The sequence below is a fragment of the Channa argus genome, chromosome 8, assembly GCF_033026475.1.
Source record: "Channa argus isolate prfri chromosome 8, Channa argus male v1.0, whole genome shotgun sequence".
NCBI lineage: Eukaryota > Metazoa > Chordata > Actinopteri > Anabantiformes > Channidae > Channa > Channa argus.
Window position 1 is genome coordinate 25927540 of NC_090204.1, and position 17351 is coordinate 25944890.

General features: G+C 39.8%; 1 protein-coding gene across 4 annotated transcripts in view; it reads right to left on the reverse strand.

The window, feature by feature from the left end:
• Positions 1 to 3448: 3448 nt before the first annotated feature.
• mylk4b (myosin light chain kinase family, member 4b) overlaps positions 3449 to 17351 on the reverse strand; it is a 34315-nt gene continuing 20412 nt past the window's right edge. For 3 of the 4 annotated variants that reach the window (XM_067512271.1, XM_067512270.1, XM_067512272.1), the window contains 12 exons: positions 12053 to 12134; positions 9669 to 10098; positions 9297 to 9505; positions 8584 to 8689; positions 7785 to 7878; positions 6507 to 6616; positions 6280 to 6421; positions 5540 to 5610; positions 5312 to 5440; positions 4993 to 5224; positions 4666 to 4714; positions 3449 to 4571 (listed from right to left, as the gene is read on the reverse strand). In XM_067512271.1, coding sequence (XP_067368372.1) covers positions 4670 to 4714; positions 4993 to 5224; positions 5312 to 5440; positions 5540 to 5610; positions 6280 to 6421; positions 6507 to 6616; positions 7785 to 7878; positions 8584 to 8689; positions 9297 to 9505; positions 9669 to 10098; positions 12053 to 12134 — 1650 coding nt within the window. In that variant the 3' untranslated portion in view covers positions 3449 to 4571; positions 4666 to 4669. Of the gene's footprint in view, positions 4572 to 4665; positions 4715 to 4992; positions 5225 to 5311; positions 5441 to 5539; positions 5611 to 6279; positions 6422 to 6506; positions 6617 to 7784; positions 7879 to 8583; positions 8690 to 9296; positions 9506 to 9668; positions 10099 to 12052; positions 12135 to 13223; positions 13911 to 17351 lie in introns of those variants that run through there. The other variant, XM_067512269.1, reaches the window with a different exon arrangement.

The window sequence follows — 17351 nt, forward strand, 5'->3', positions numbered from 1 at the left end:
GACAGAAAAGAAAAAGTTCAACAAAAGCAACAACAAAACATCGGGCAGGTTGGTGGGACCAGTAGCTGCACGCTGGAAAACACACAGCTTCAAAGCCAGGGGACAGCTACTCTTGCTAATTCCAGTCAGCACTCTTGCTGCAGCCTTTTGGATTAATTGCAGGTTCTTCAGGGAGTTACTGGGGCATCCTGAAAGTAGGGAATTAGATTAGTCCAACCTAGAAGTATAAAATGCATGGACTAGTTTTTAGGCATCACTTTGAAACAGGATGCTCCTAATTTTGGCAATGTTCCGTACGTGGAAGAAGGTTATCCTAGAGATTTTTTTTTATATGTAAGTTAAAGGACAAGTCCTGGTCAAAAATAACACAAGGTTCCTTGCAGTAGTGCTGGAGGCCAAACTTATGCCATTTAGAGTAACGATATGGTTGGACATACAGAAGTAAAAGTAAAAAAAAAAAAGTTCAGAAGTAAAAAATTGTGGGACATCAAGGCCTTTATGTCTTGTAGGCATGCTTGAAGCTTGATTAACTTCTTTTTTTTTACCTGGTTCCATAGATAGATATAGCTGGGTATCATCAGCATAGCAATGGAGATTTATGGAGAGTTGTCTAATAATGTTGCCTAAAGGAGACATATATAAAGTAAAAAGTAATTAGTCCTAAAACAGAGTCTTGTGGAACTCCATAGCTAACTTTTGTGTGCATGGAGGAATTATCATTAACATGAACAAATTGAAGTCTATCAGATAGATAAGATTTAAACCAACCTAGTGCAATTCCTTTAATCCCAATTTTATGTTCCAGTCTCTGTAATAAAATGTTGGGATCAATGGTATCGAATGCAGCACTAAGATCTAACAGAAGTATAGAGACGAGTCCATTATCTGAGGCCAAGAGAAGATCTTTGGTGACTTTTACCAGTGCTGTTTCTGTACTATGAGGAACTCTAAATCCTGAAGGAAATTGTTTTGCAAACACTTTTTCAAGGATTTTAGAAATAAAGGGAAGATTAGATATTGGTCTGTAATTGGCTAAAACACTTGGGTCAAGACAGTGTTTTTCAAGGAGTGGTTTAATTACAGCTACCTTATAGGCCTGTGGAAACATAGCCTGTTTCTAAAGATAGATTGATGATATCTAATACGAACGTATCTATTAGCTTCCTTGAGCAGTCTAGTTGGAATAGGGTCTAGGAGACAGGTTGATGAGTTTATAGAGGGACGGCTGTAGCTCAGTTGGTAAGGCAGTTGACTGTGGACCACAGGGTCAGTGGTTCAATCCCTGCTACCAGCTGCATGTAGAAGTGTCCTTGGGCAAGACACTGAACCCCAAGTTGCTCCCGGTGGGTCAGGTGATCATCTTGCATGGCGGCCTCGGCCATCGGTGTGTGAATGGGTAAATGAGAATCAACATTGTAAAGCACTTTGGATAAGGGTGCTATATAAGGGATTATTTACCATTTATAATTGAAGTCAGCTCAGCGAGATCTATGAGTAAAAAGCAGTGAAAGAGGGATTGGTGCCTTATTGATGATTCTAGCACTGTTGAATGTGAAGATCTGTCTGTAATATTTGGGGAGAGGATCTGGTGAATTCTTAATAGCTACATTTTTATTCCTAAAGAAAGTCATGAATTCATTGCTGCTCAGAGTTAAAGGAATACTAGCCTCAACAGAACTATGGCTCTTAGTCAGCCTGGCTACGGTGCTGAACACAAACCGAGGGTTTTTCTTGTGTTCTTCAATTAATGATGAATAATATGCTGTTCTGGCATCATGGAGAGAAACTGTTAATAGACTGTTTTTCCAAGCTAAATTAGGTTCTTCTAAATTTCTGGAATGCCACTTCCTTTCTAACTTCCGTGTTGCCTGTTTTAAGTTGCGTGTTTGTGAACTATACCATGGAGATCACCTCTTCTGGTTTACTGCCTTCTTTTTCAGAGGGGTAATACTAACAAGCATTTTACTTAGTGAGGCTGCAAAATTTTCAACAAGATAATCAACTTGTGCAGGAGTAACATTAAGGTGGCTACTTTCCATTGTATTGACATACAGTATGGTGAAGCAAATGATGAAAGAATAATTTCTTTAAAGTTGTGAGGAAATATTGTTAAATCATCCGCTTTAAATCCATCCGTCTAAGGTTTAAGGTCTAAGGTGTGAGTAAAACAGTTATTGTGGGTTTATTTACATTTTGGGAAAAACCAATTGAATCTAATAAAGATTTAAATGCAGTGCTAAGGCGGTTACTGTCAGCATCTACATAAATGTTAAAGTCATCCATTATAATGAGTTTATCTGTACTAAGTAGTAAATCAGATAGAAAGTCAGAAAAATTTTGCAGTTTGGATGTGAAAGGTTAAGATTAAGGCTCTCAAATGAGTTCTAACTATGTTTAGGTCTAGGGTTGGTAAGCGAGAGGGGAAGATTGCTGTTACTCCTCCACCTCAGCCTGTGCTTCTAGGAACATGATAATATATCATATTCTCACATATAATATATCTTAGGGGGGGTTGACTCATTTAGACTGACATATTCTTCCTGCTGCAACCAAGTTTCAGTGAGACAAAATAAATCGAATTGATGATCGCTTATTAAGTCATTTATATCCGAGATATAATCCGAGATTTAGAAGATAGATATCTGATATTTAATAATTCAGATTTCATAGTTTTGGGGTTTTGTTCTGTAATAGGAGTAGTCTTAACTTTTATTAGGTTATCATGATTAACTCATCTTATGGTTGTTTTTGGTTTATGTAGTTGGTCAGGGAACAGACACAGTCTCTATATGTATTGGGGAGTTGTGGGGGGGTGATGGTTGTAAGGACACTGCGTGTAGGACTGGATCTATGCATTCTAGGCTCAACTCTGGATTGGAAAAACACTGATGAGTATCAGTTGGTAAAGGCGGTTTGGATTCTCTCAGCTGACATACTGTTCAGCTTTCAGCTGCTCCAACAGTGGTAAATGAATCCAACACAACATCTTAGATATGCTGCTCTCTAGTGGCTGAGCTGAGAAATTGTTTAAATCGAAGGACATATGAATATAAAGAGGAACTGCATGTACTTAATGAAACTGATATTAACATGATCTTCATCATCACCTTCTAAGCACAACGTATGTCCATCTATCAATTATCTTAAACAAATGACCCTGTTCGAATTACCCTGTTCAGCACACTTAAACCTTGGGTTCAGGGGCTGAGGCCTAGCCCAGCTGTCACTGGATGAGAGGTGTGGTCCACACTGAACAGGTCTGAATGAGAGTTGAATAAGAAGGATAAAGCGCTTTATAAGCAGACCATTTATCATCGACTGATGAAAGTGCAAGATTAGGTGTAGTGTAAGGAAATGCAGAAATGTGAGAGCACCAGTGGTGGCAAAAGTATACAAACTCATGCAAGTTTTTTTGTCAAGACTATGCAAGACTTCAAGAAACAAACTATTTTATAGTGTGCTTTATTTATCTACATTACTTATGCTTAATCAATACACAAGAAATTAATAAAAATCAATCAATGAAATCAATAAAGTATTTAAAATCACAAAGCTTTTCTATTTTTCAAAAGAGCAGCCAACAGCTGAGTGAAGAAAGAAGAAAAGCTGAGACAATAAAGCTCTGACTGATGCCTTTGTCACTCTGCTGCTGGCTCTCGTTCACACTGGCAGTGTACAGAATCCTGCTTGTCTCCCCTGAAGAAAAAAATGCCATCTTGAATAAAAGCTTTGCACTTCAAGTACAGTCTGGTGTTGAATCAGAAAATAAATGAACATAAGAATCCACTTCAGTCATAATCATGAATTACTCGTAGGTAGTATTCAGTTGTTCGTTGTGCCTTCATGGAAGGTAAGAGAGCTACTCCAAACTGCCAAAGCCAAGGCGAGCAAGGGCCGTGAATGCATACAGAAGGCAATGCAGCGTCTACAGCAGCATCAGTAAAGCATGGCACCAACTATTCAGTCACTGAGACATTCTGACTTTTCAGGGGAATGACATTATGAAGCGGTGCTCTGTTACATACAAAATAAATTAGTGGAGTGTGACTTCAACTTCAACCAAGTATTAAATGTATTTTAGCTTTTTATAAGACTTGTAAATTTAAAGAACTCTTTCTCACATAATATATACAGTAAAGAACAGTACCCTGCCTATATTTTGTTCTGTTGTTTGCTGAATTTTGAAGAAATGGGAAGAAAGTGCAAAGCATGCAACAAACCAGGAGAACAAGACCAACCGATTACTCTCTATGGGGAATTACAATGTTTGTTTGGAACCAAACTGCTGATTGTCTTTACCTTTGCAGCAGATTACTTTGGATACTTGGATAATACTTGGATTCACTGTTGCTTTACTATTACTTCTTGGCAGCTACAGGGACTAAGCACCATAGAACCAGAAACTCCTCACTGGCTCAGTCTGACGGTATGTGCTCTACAGGACAGCAGACAGTTTGTTCTAATTTGAGGTTGCGAGGCAGAGAGTAGTTATCCAGTACAGGTACAGCAGCATTGGTCCAGTGTTTGGCTCCAGGGCCCTGCACAGTACAGACAGGGGCCTCTCAGTGTTTCTAGATGGGAGACAGAAAAGAATTTTGCTTCAGGAGGGGAACAGCATATTACTGCATTTAAAGTACATGTAATGAATGGATGCAGTATTATTACCTGTCTAGCTCTGTGGCAACAGAGAACGTGTGGAGTGGCATTTGTTTTTCTGCAATGAGAGAGAAACAAATGAATCAGCAGTGCATCAACTAAGTGCAGTAACACTGGTTTGTGTTTGTGGTTTGTTTCTCCAAAAATCAGCAGGAGGGACAGAGACGGGAATCATCCTTGACACTTAAGAGAAAGAAATCAAATTGCTCCAACCGACACAATGTAAGTAGTGTTTTGTGGGGTTCTGGTGCACAGAACATAGCAGGAATGCGCAACAACTCTCTCGTCAGCAGGGTTTTCAAATTATTCTGTGTTCGGATGAAGTGGGAGTTTTACCTTCTGATTGAGTCGATAGTGCAGACTCCGGTCTGACAGCCAGGGGTGTCTGAGGGCTTCTGCTGCACTCATCCTCCAGCTCTTGCTCTTTACCAGCAGCCGTGTGATGAAGTCTTTGGCGTCGTCCGAAATGTCAGCAAACTCCTCCTCCTCAAAGCTCCACTGACAGGCCAAGATGTTGTTCAGTGTCTCGTTGTCATCGTCTCCCAAAAATGGAGACAATCCGCTGAGCCTGGACAGAGACGGAACCAGTCTCAGCTGGAGCTGCCGTATTTCTTTTTATTGTGCACGCACATATGAGTACACATCTCATACTTACAGCATGTAGGTGATTACGCCAAGACTCCACATGTCTGTGGGGAATGAAACAAACTCATAGTTGATGACTTCAGGTGCTAAGAATTCAGGTGTACCAAAGTTGACCCTCAGCTTCTCCCTGGGTTTGTACCTGTCAGAAATAAGGCAAGAGAAGCACATACAGTATATCAGAGGCGTTCGATAGACAAGGGTATAAAGCTGCTGACAGTAAACAGCTGAGAAATTTTACCTTCTGGCCAGGCCAAAGTCAATTATTTTAATCTTGTTAGTAGCTCTGCTGACACAAAGAATGTTTTCTGGCTGAAAAGGAACAGAGGATACATTTACATAATTGCAGATAAATAGTTCAATCAAGTTTAATAGCTTTTTGTGTATAGAGAGCGGTTTCACTGATTTCTATGGGATTACTTTCATAAACAGTTGTCACATTGCAGGTATCCCATTAAGAGAAAATGGGTCCTTGGACATTGATATACTGTAGAAGGGCCCCCCACACTTTATTTTTTGTTGTTTTGAGTCTGCTTTTGGTAACTTTATATTTGGTTTTGAAAGTTTGGCATCTGTTGTCTATAATTTTGTCTCACGTTTCAGTCATTCTGACTCTCAGTTTTCAGAGATTTCATGTATGTTTTTGGACATTTTATGTGTGTTTTTAGATGTTTTGTAATCATCAATTCTTGGTCATTGTGTGTGTCTTTGAGCAGGTCAGGCATTCATTTTTAACTATTTGCATCATTTATTTTTCATTTAGTGAACAGACTGGCCCATCCTGTGATCCATCCAAGACTGCAGTTTACTGGGGCTATAAATGAGACAGAGCTGTGCACAAATTGAGCATAAAATATAGAAACCATTTTAAGGTGTGGAACGGAATGTATGTCAGTGGGGAAACTGGAACATACAGTAAATCAATATGAAAGTATAAGGAGACCTGTGACCACATGACATCCAAAGGTTAAGCAGGTTTACCTTGAGGTCAAGATGGAGGATGTACATTTTATGCATGTACTGCAGCCCTTCACAGATCTGACGTATAAAGAGCACCGTGTCTAGTTCTGTCAGGTTGTAGTTTTCATCAATGATGCGGTCAAACAGCTCCCCTCCCTCCACACTACAAGACAAAGAAAACGACACACTCCACAATACCTTTAATAGCCCCCCCCCCCCAATCCAAACACACAGACATCCAGACTTACTACTCCATGACAAGGATGATGTCATGGCGTGACTCAAAGGCAGCGTACAGCTGGATGAGGTTAGCGTGGTTTAGTTGGTTCATTACCTGGATCTCATTCCTCACAACTTCCTGAGAAACAAACACAAGAAACTAAATACAAAATCAATGTACACTCTAAAATATAACTTGTTGTTTCCACTTAGAATTATAAGTAAAATCTTTGCCTGGAAATTTTTACAGTAAGTCAAAAAATTACACTCATTCTTCTAACACAACTAAATGTTTTTTTGATCTAATGTGACATGTTGTTTAAACCCTTTGTTTAGTTTTTGTTTATGTTGGCTGGTTGTTTAAACATCAGTTTTGTTTATCTGATTTTGATGCATTTATAGAGCATTTTTGAGAGATCTGTAAAACTAAGCAGCCATTACAAAAGTTTTTAAGGGAGTAACTCTTCAATCTGTAAAAACAAACCATAGTTCTGCAGATAGTATCATAAACTTTAACCTGTTGGATACACTTTGTACTAAAGTCGCTACAAAGGCATTGTGTTAATCTGCTCCCAGTGACTATTATAAATTAGAGAGGATTTTCAAAAGAACTGTCCCCCCAAATACTCTCTTCTCATTCGGTGGAGCTGTGTCTCTGCCAGAGATGTGTTTATAATCATTTTCAGAGAACAATAGAGGCCTACAGCACAAACGAACAAGGTAATCTATGTTGCAGACATTTGGGCAAAAACAAATTATCATTGGTTTTAGTTTATTGTCATTGGTTTGTGTTTATTTATTTATTTATTTTTTCTCAGTAGAGCTTTGCAATATTGGATGTCGTTGGAGTTTGCTGTTTGGTGGCTGTGCTGCATAGCAGGCTCTAACCCTTGAAATAAACTACATACAAATCAGACAAAGACAGAAAGACAGGTGGGAAGTGCCGACACAGTCGGTTTTCTCTTAGATGACTAGTAACAGTAACATGACCCAGCTAAGGATTTGGCTGTGCATTTGATAGGCCTCAGGTTGGCTCTAATCTTTTGGAATATCTCAAGATATAATGTGACCACAGAGCTATGCTTGGACATTTGAACTCTCTAATGTAACTTTTAAAATGACTCAGAGTAAGAATGCCACAATGACGTCGTCAAATTGCTTCATGTCCATGCCCTGGAGCTGTTGACCTGTGTCTATTTTTTAAATGTAATCCTTCATAATGCTTAGTATTAATAACAGTAACCATCCATTTGATTGTCTGTCGTTCTTTTTCATATCCAGTGTTGTTTGGACAATTATTTATGCACCTTCTCTTTCTGGCTCCTGGCTTTGATGATCTTGGCAGCCAACATAAGACCAGACGAGTTCTCTATGCACTTGTGGACTTGACCAAAACGTCCCCTAATGAAAGAAAAACAAACTTATACAAGAGTGAAACCGAGAGCAGAAGAGAAATCGCCCTATGAATCCTATGAATTTTTTAGAAAACACAATAGCTTTATAAGATTATATAACTGGCAGTTACCAACAATAGTTTTATTTAATACGTCAAGGTATAATAAAATATATTTTTTGTTTTCTCTGTTTTATGTGATTTTTTTCATGTTTGGTATTCTTTGGGGTTTGGGGTGTAAGTAAAACACAATTACTCATTTTAAGATGCCATTTTGGACTTCTTCAAAATCAATTATTTCTTTAAATGAAAATTTCAATAATTATGGAAACAATTATTACTCACTATATACAACAATCATCGTAATATATTCCTTAGGTCACAAAATTATTAGGGCTATTAGCTGTGCCATTATGTCAGTTATTTTAAAAATGTGCTTGTGTGCTGAGGGCTAATTTCCAATTCAAGAGGCAGGATTTAGCACAGGTCTATTACATCAGAGAGACCTGCTATTTCACAAGTGTTGCCCCTGAGGCCCACAATTATCTGCCCCTTAGAGGGCGATAAAAGGGTCTTGAAAAAATGTTAGCCACTCCTCTACGGGATTTGAGATCCTCTGTTATTTCTGTGTTGTGATTTTGTGGTTGTTACAAAAATTCAATTCTGAGAGCTGCTATAATAGTTGAATCTTCTGTGGTTTTCTTGGCACTCACCCTCCCAGGACTTCATCCTTGTTGATAGTGTAATAAGTGACTATATGATGGGGTTTGGGGGTCACAATGCGGTGGTCGAAAGGTGCTAACGGTGGAGGGCTTGAGTCTGAAGAAGGAACAGAGGAAAACAATTTTCTAAAACAACAAGGAAATTGTCTGAATATATATAGAGAAAATGGACAGAAAAAAGTGAATCAAGATTGCAGCATGTCAGTGTCTCATTATCTGCTCTGCCAGCTGTGCTCAGGGACATACTAGTGATGCTTAAAACGCAATGGTGTTATGATACTGAATCTACGTCAAAGTCAAAGGAGCAAAAAGTCAAATGTCACCAACTGACAGCTACAGTAGTCAAGTCTATGTGGACAACATGCTGCACACCATAAAATTCTTGCAATGAAACTAAAAAATGTAAGTCTACTGTGTTTGCTTATGTAAGACAAGATATATATAACAGGATCAGTTCAGGATGAAGGGTGTTTATATTCAGGATCATACCATCCCGACTCCACCTCTTTTTCAGCCTCCCTATTATCCACCAAATGAGCCTATTTAATTGGGCCTCCCCTCCAACTTCCCCTCAGTGAAGAAGCTGCTGCGATGAATGTTGATGAACGTTATCGAGCAAAAATGTAGAAGTCTAGTTGACATTATTCAACTTTTGGGTAACCAAACCTGGATGACTGAAACCTTCACCCTCACACATTTCTTACCAATAATGAATTCCTCAATTTTTGACTCTGCCTCCTTCCCTTCCTCTTCCGGTTCTGTCTGTGCCTCTTCAGATTTGGAGGTGTGTTGTTCTCCTCCTTCTACTAGCTGTCCCTTCTCCACCTTGGTTTTTTTGAGGTCATCCTTGACCCGGTCTTCCTCTGTGACGCGACGTTTGCTGCACGTGGCCACATCACCGACCTCCTCAGAGCTGATGCACATTTAAACATAAAAACTTCAAAATTTTATTGTTTTTAATTTTTTTTTTTACATCAAATTATTTTCTCTAAACTGACTTCTCAGATTAAATTAAAATGAATGAAAAACTAAATAATAAATGTAATCTAGTGTCAACAAAGTGACTGTTCAAATACCTTTCGTGATGTAAGAAAGAGGTCGTGCAGACATCTGTGGTAACACTCGGAGGCTTTTCTAATTTTGACAATTCTTCTGTTTTTCCTTTATGCATTTTCTTTCCATTCTTTACTTCTTTGCCAACTGGTGGGTCACTAAAGTCTTCTACCTTTTCTTCTTCCTCCTCTTCTTCCCCTGATTCTTCAAATATATCTCCTTCCTCTTCCTCTTCTCTCTCCTCAGATTCATTCTTCCTGTCTTGTGTTTTGGCTACAGAGGTGTGTGGTTCATTCAGGATTAGTTCAGTCAGCTCCTGTGTTCGTCCTGCACTTGCTCTGTCTTCCACTGTATGGACTTCAGCTTCTGAATTTTCATGGGAATGCTCAGTGTTCTGCCTGTTGAGCTTTTCTATTTGTTCCTGCAGCACAGGTTCATTCAGGGAGGATGTATCTGAAATGGAACAGCAGAAACTCTTTTCTTTCTATCCAAACATCCAAAGTGTAATTAAAAAATTAACTCAAGATATAAACTGATCAGCCACAACATAATGACTACTCTCTGCGGGTGGCTGTAGCTCAGTTGGTAAGCAAGTTAACCATGGACCACAGGGTCAGTGGTTCGATCCCTGCTCCCAGCTACATGTTGAAGTGTCCTTGGGCAAGACACTGAACCCCAAGTTGCTCCTGGTGGGTCAGGTGAGCACCTTGCATGGCAGCCACTGCCATCAGTGTGTGTGAATGGGTGAATGGGAATCAACATTGTAAAGTGCTTTGGATAAAAGCGCTATATAAGTGAATATTTACCATTTATCTTAATACTGAGGACAACCCAATTTCTTTCATTGACTCCATAGTTTATTATGTCACTGGTCTGGGAATAGTAGTGTTAGTTAACTTAGTTATTCCATCATTATTCCAGTCATCTATAGGCACAGTGTAGGGGAGAGTGAAGTAAGATGCATCAATTTCTACTCTAGTCTTCTTCTAGGTTTGGAAAATTGAGACAGAAATGAAAAGATCTACCTACATTTTAGGTTGTGCCCTATTAAATGAAATTATATGAATGTGTCAAAGATGCCTGAAATTTTGATGTTTAAAACAAAGTATGGCTCAACTTGTCCTGGGTTGAGTTGAAACTGATCTGAATCAATGGGTAATTAGAGCCACCTGGAGGTAAGCTGACCATGCAACTTTTTAAGTTTAAACATGAGCAACCAGGGCTTGACATGAAGTTTTATACTCACTAGCCATTGTGGTTAGTACTTTTCCAAAGTTACTAGCCACTCTGGGTCACAATTTTGAGATACTTTAAAGTTGGATTGGGGGGACACCTTTTGTTGAACTCCCTGAACACATTGCACAAAGCCACACATGACCTGCACTTTGCAGTGTCCCTGAACACACCTCCCATGCAAGATGCAGCAGGTGCTATGTTGTGTTTATTTAATGGGGGAAATCAGTCAGTTACAGTCCAGTTAGAACAAGAATGCCATGTTCATATAAAAGGCAATAGGCTTCATGATGGACTAGTGAGCGAACACTATGTACAGGCAGTGCTCATGGGACTTGCCAAATTGGCTAGTTGGGAGGACTGCGTTACTGTCAATTATTGCTTCGTCATCTGAGCATGTAGATTCTTCACGACATTGCTCATTGAGAAAGCTGCCTACTCATTTTCCTAATTTGGGAAAAACAAGTCATAAAACCTGACAGACTGAACAAATAATAACCTACAACTTGTGAATGAAGGTGACAGGAACTTTCATAGAGCACATACAAGTTTACATGCAAAATAAAGTGGTGTTTAAAAGTGTTATATTAGATATTAAAATAAACCTGTTGATGGTTTGAGTTGAGGCATCTTTTCCCAGTCAAATCTGGGATCAGGAATGTCCTGGCAAGCTATTCCAGTTCAGGCAATTGCATGTTAACAGGTAGCACTTAGCTTAGCTTGTCATGTTTGCATATTAACATTACACCGTGCTAATGTCAGCAATATATACCTGCAGAATATCATATTAGATGAACATTATAATTCTTATATACAAAATTAATACTAAACGATGCTAAAGTTTGTGATTTTTAAAAAACATAAAGCACTCACAATAGCATGCTAGTTTTGCTGTAAGCCTTATACTAAATTAGCATTGCAACAAGCTAATGTTATAAATCTATTAAAAGAAAAGAAAAGAGCAAGGTACAGCCGTAACCTAATGCTAACTGCTGCATCTAAAATTAGCATTAAAAGTTACAGGATATTTGTGATTTGTACCGAAAAAAAACACACTATCATGCTACAGTTAGCACTAAGCAGAAAGTAGCATCACTGCTGGGGTTAAAACAAGGCTGAAGAAACAAAAGGGCTTAAGGAACACAGAAAGTAGTGAGTAATTCCCTGTTTGTACCTGATGTGTCTGGGGGCTTCCTCTTCTTCTGGGTCTTTAAACCCTTCAAGCTCAGTTTGGTTTTGTCCTTGTCTTCCTTTGCCTTGTTGCAGAAAGAGGAAAAAGAGCTCACACATTTGCCACTGCATGTCACATCCAAACGTTTTCTATTCAGAAAGTTAATATTGTGTAAAAAACTGAAATATCTGCACTTGTCAAGATAGATGTGATTACCAGGTATTACCAGCCAACCAGTGTTTGTTGGTGTTGCTCTGGTTGGTTCCTATAACTCAACGAAGATGTTCACAAAGGCACGAAACACAGGAAGCAGTTTTAGTTCCTCTTTCCCACAAACCATACAGTTACCAAGGAAGGCCGTGAGAGACAGCTCATAGAAAGCCTGTCAGGGTTTCTTAGACATCTAACACATCTGATAAGAACCAGTTACTGCGTCAAATCTGTCATTCTTTGAAGCCTTAGACGCTCCTAAAACAAGCCTTATTCAGCATATTTTAGGTATGTAAAGTTTTCCTCGGCACACATACATTTTGCAAATGCCCTTCAGCAAATGCTCAATACATTCTATAATGAAACACAATCCCATGCAACGTGAGTCAGACTTATTGTAGTGAGCAGCTCATCTAGTGGAGCTCTGCAGTAATGTCACCTATTTAGAACAGGCCAGACAAGTCTGTACCACTGCTGATAAAGACATGGTTTGGATAAGATAACCAGCCTGAATCTAATCATTTACACCTCTGAGGCAAAGACGGTCACTACGCAAAGGAAAACTACTTAACATTACAGAGGTTCACAAGAGGAAGTACAGCTGGACTAATAATAGATTCACAAAGAGGCAAATCAGAACAAAAGGGACTTCACAGCAACTTTACATGCAGAGAAGAAATTCAAAGACCTGTTCAGAATTATCTACAGAATCCTCAGATTTCCTGACTGGCTAATGTCAACACATTAAATACTCGATCAAGATGATGCCATGTGCAACCTTTTGAGCAGTACTTAATGCATCCGCCACAATGATCGCCATGAACACTGGACTTCTCACTATGCTGCCATCAATAGGATGGCATGTCTTCCCCAAAGGTCAGAGATGAAAACACAACACAAACTGTTGATTGAAACAAAAACTTTGATTGTGAGCTTGTTTTGATATCTCGCAGGAAAAACAAACCTTCAGTGCTGTTAAACCTGTCACTTTCTTGTTTGCACCATTTCCAGGCTGTCTGAACAGCAGCTCCACCAACCTGGAGCTCTTCACCACCTCCCCGATGAAGTTGATCACCTGCTGTGTTCCCTCCACCAGCTTCTCCACCCCTTCCAGCCTCTGTCCCTGACTGTCCACCTGCTCACTTGCCCTTTCTACTGCCCCGCACAGTTCCCTGCATGCTGCCTCCATCCCACACCCGCTTCTCCTCATGTGGTCCTCTTCACGCATAGAGGCCAGATCCAGGCCCATGACCCTGACATCCTGAGACAGGACGTCCAGCCGGGTCATGACAGTCTGCTGCATATTGAGCAAATGCTCCATCTGAGAGGTTAGGGAGTCCAATCGGATCTCAACGCGATGCAGGGCAGCATCATGAGGAGATGGAGACGAGGAGGAGGAGGAGAAAGTTTTGTCTGATCCATTAAGAGAGAGCTTCCTTCCAGCAGACTTCTGACCATGAAGAGGGTTTGGATCATATACTTTGGCTAAAGAGTTGACCAGACTGGAGCTCATGATTGATAGACCTCCTCACAAACTTTTTTACTTGTTTACTAAGTCGGCTCACTTCCATGCAGGCTGGATAGAAACGATAGATGAACGCAAGTGGAGGCACAACAAAGGTTTGTCCTCCTCCTACGCTGCACCACAAAGCTGAGTTTTAAGAATAGCAAATGGCTTTTCTCCAAATTAAAGTGCAGCCCCCTGCGGACGTCAGAACCTGAGTGGCCAGTGATAAAAGACGAGGGCTCGGGTGTGCGACTGGGGATTGATGGGGGTTAGGGGGAAATGCTGGAGAGGATCGCTATGTGCCATTTGAGACACTTCAAAAGCCCTTCAGTCAGGTGTCAGAATTCCAAGAATGTTGAACTCAAGTATGACAAACAAATACACTGTACAGCCATTAAAAACGAACAAAGAGCTCAAATTAGTTTAACAGGAACTTGTGCAGTTTTAAAAGGTGTAGTAGAATAAGTGTACGGTGTATTTGGAAAATCAAGGATCTTATTTTCAGACATTATATGGACACTCAAGGCTTTTACAATAGGGAATTGGGTGACAGGTGCAGACATTCAGGGTCACGTGTAACCACTTCAATCCTAGTCAAATGGCACCTGATTATCATAACCACTTTTTAGCAAATGTGTCAGCAGAAAACTGAATACTGTAATTGCCCTGCATTGAGACTTTCATACCTTTCTCAAGATAATCATGAATGCCTTTCTAGTGTTTTTTATATGATATATTTGAAACACTGATGTTACTGTTCATAAAAAGAAGCATAACAACTAAGAAAGATGAAAAATGGCTCAAAAATGAAGACACAGACATAAAACTTACAAAACAGGCTCAAAACAACTAAACATAAATTGTAATGGGGCCATCACTTGGCTAGAGGCCTATTTTCTCATACTTTGTCCACATGCTGGATGTCGTGTCCCCAAGGGTCCTAATAATAACAAAGGTTTTACTGCCTGTGCAACATGAGGGACAAAAAGAAAGAAAACAGGAAATAGGTGGTAACTAAGAACTGTTGGAGAAGACACTTACTGCAAAGGTTGCTGCAAAAAACCAAATGCACTGACACAGACACAGTTTCATATTATTTATCAACAGACACAAATGACTGACAGTTATTGAGACGGCGCCTATAAACCAGCACCCACGTGTCAGCACTGGAAAAACCTGACCTACAGTATAATCTTCTTGTCAGCTGGCTGTACTCCCATGTCCCCAGTGGCTGTTGACCAGCTCCTTTGTGAAAGTGTCAGAGGACACTAGTGTAAACAGGGCATAGTCTTTTTGTGGAAATTCATTTATATAAGACCTATTGGGTCTCCATGGTGCATATTCTGCTATCATTACTTCCATTGTAGAGATTCGGGAGAAACCCAAGAGCTCCCTCCTGGTCGTCTCAGATTTCAGAGAAATAATTTTTTTAAACTTGTCCCTGAGTACAAAAGGAATTAAAAATGGAAGGCAAATACAAAATAGTAGCAAGTGCATAGAAATTACTTTTACTGACATTTGCCAACTAAGATTTTCCAACATAACGTTCCACAAGTCAGGATATCCTTCTATAGCATGTAGACCAGATGTAACAGATCATCTCTAAAGAATTACACGAACCGGTAACTTAACACAGCTAAGGCTGCACCGTGCATTGTTTCAGCATCGTCACTGTGATTGGCATATGTGCAGTAATCACATCACGATTTGCCATCAAGTAAGGCAAATTAATCACAATACACGTAATTATTTCAGAAAGAAAAAGGACTAAACTGTGAGTGGTGAGTTAACATATGTATTTAACCACCACAGCTGCAATCAGCTGCATCACCACTGTTGTACAAAAGCAGTGTTCATTGAATGTGCACACGTTTTCAGTCAACAGTAAAAGAAAGTGAACAAGAGTGTTGTTAATACATAGTGTCAGCCACCAGCTCTCCCTAATCCTACTTCTTTAGTGAGGCATTCATGGTCAAGTAATCTACTAAAAATTCCTGAATTTTAAATATAGCAACATATTTACAGAAAGAAAAATATTGGAATGTGAGATTTTTTCAATAGCCATGCTAACCTGTCCACAAAAATCCAACGCAGAGTAAAACATTAAGTACTTACGAAGATCGGGAGAAATAACATGACCCAGTTTACAAGTGATGTGAACACTCAAACTACTGACTCAGGTGGTCTGGGACACATCTGATCAAATAGCTTTGAAGTGTAAATGCTAAAGTCCCGATGCATCCCTGTGGCAGAAAAACATGTCATTAAAGAAAGGTACGGTGGCTGCTTTAGTGAAGGTACACCAGGCCCTGCTGGACAGCAGCCTCCTGCAGCAAGATTTGGGCATGCTGAGGATCCAACTGTATGCCAAATGAGTTATTGGTAAGTTCTGATTGGATTGTGACTTGTTTGGTGACAGGCAGATGACACACAATGGATTTATCAGAAGAAACAGCTGCCTCCTGGATTAACAATGATGATTAAAGCAGTGATGTCACAAAACTACAAGCTGACTGGTGTTACCAGTTACAGGAGATTTAGTCAAAGAAATGGCTCAAAGAATTGTTTAATACGGCCGCACTAGTTTCTCTCACAGAGGCCTATGGCCATCAATAAGCTTTCATTTAGCAGGTTGATGGGCAATGTTCCCAATGTTAGTCCTGTGTCAGTTGATTCTGTAAGTGGCACATATTTCAGTGAGATAACACCAGGTCTGTTTTATTGACTGACACGTATCCCAATACAATTAATAATCGACTCATTTGTGGCAGTGCCCCTGGTCAACATTGTCATTGTTCACTTCTCTTCACCTATGTATAAATTTAATCGCATCCTATATGTTCCTGTTAGATAACCTGACAGAGATCGCTGATAAACCTACACACAACATTAAACCCACAACACTGGTGTTTGACTGTTTAGATCTGGATCTTTTGTGGAGGGTAGGGTAGGTTTAACTATCCCCTGTTGGACAGTCCCCAGTCAGAAAAGGTTACTTGTTAGGAAGAGAGCCAGTCGGATATAGGAGTACTTTTCAGGAATGAGGAATGACTCACACCACTACTGTATAGAATTACACAGCAGGAAGACACAGACAATGCATGAAGCTTTTTGTAGTTCCACAGTCTTTCCCCTAATCCAGTATCACTCTACAACAATGGACTGAACATGTGGATGCAACAAGATTTACCACAGAGCCACAATAATAGATGGTGTGACCTGTAACAGCCGTGTGCCTCAGGGTCATGGCTGCTGTTCGTACACTGGCTGAAGGTAACTCTGTCCATTCACTTGACAAAAGTACCTGAGTACAAGTTATTAAGGACTTTGGCTTGTGTGTTTTTTCATATTTCCACACTTTCCATTTTTACTCATGTTCACTTTGTGATTTTTGCTGCAATCACAGATTGAGCACAGATTGAGTTTGTTAGAAAACCTATTTACTTTCACAAATACTTCATCAAAGTTGAAGCTATGCAGCAGCTCAAGGCTTACAGCGGAATCTGTGCCTTGTCCTTAAAATAAGATACATTGCCAGGAGGTCCTAGTGGGAGCTAAACATTTTGGGCCTGACACCACCTCAGT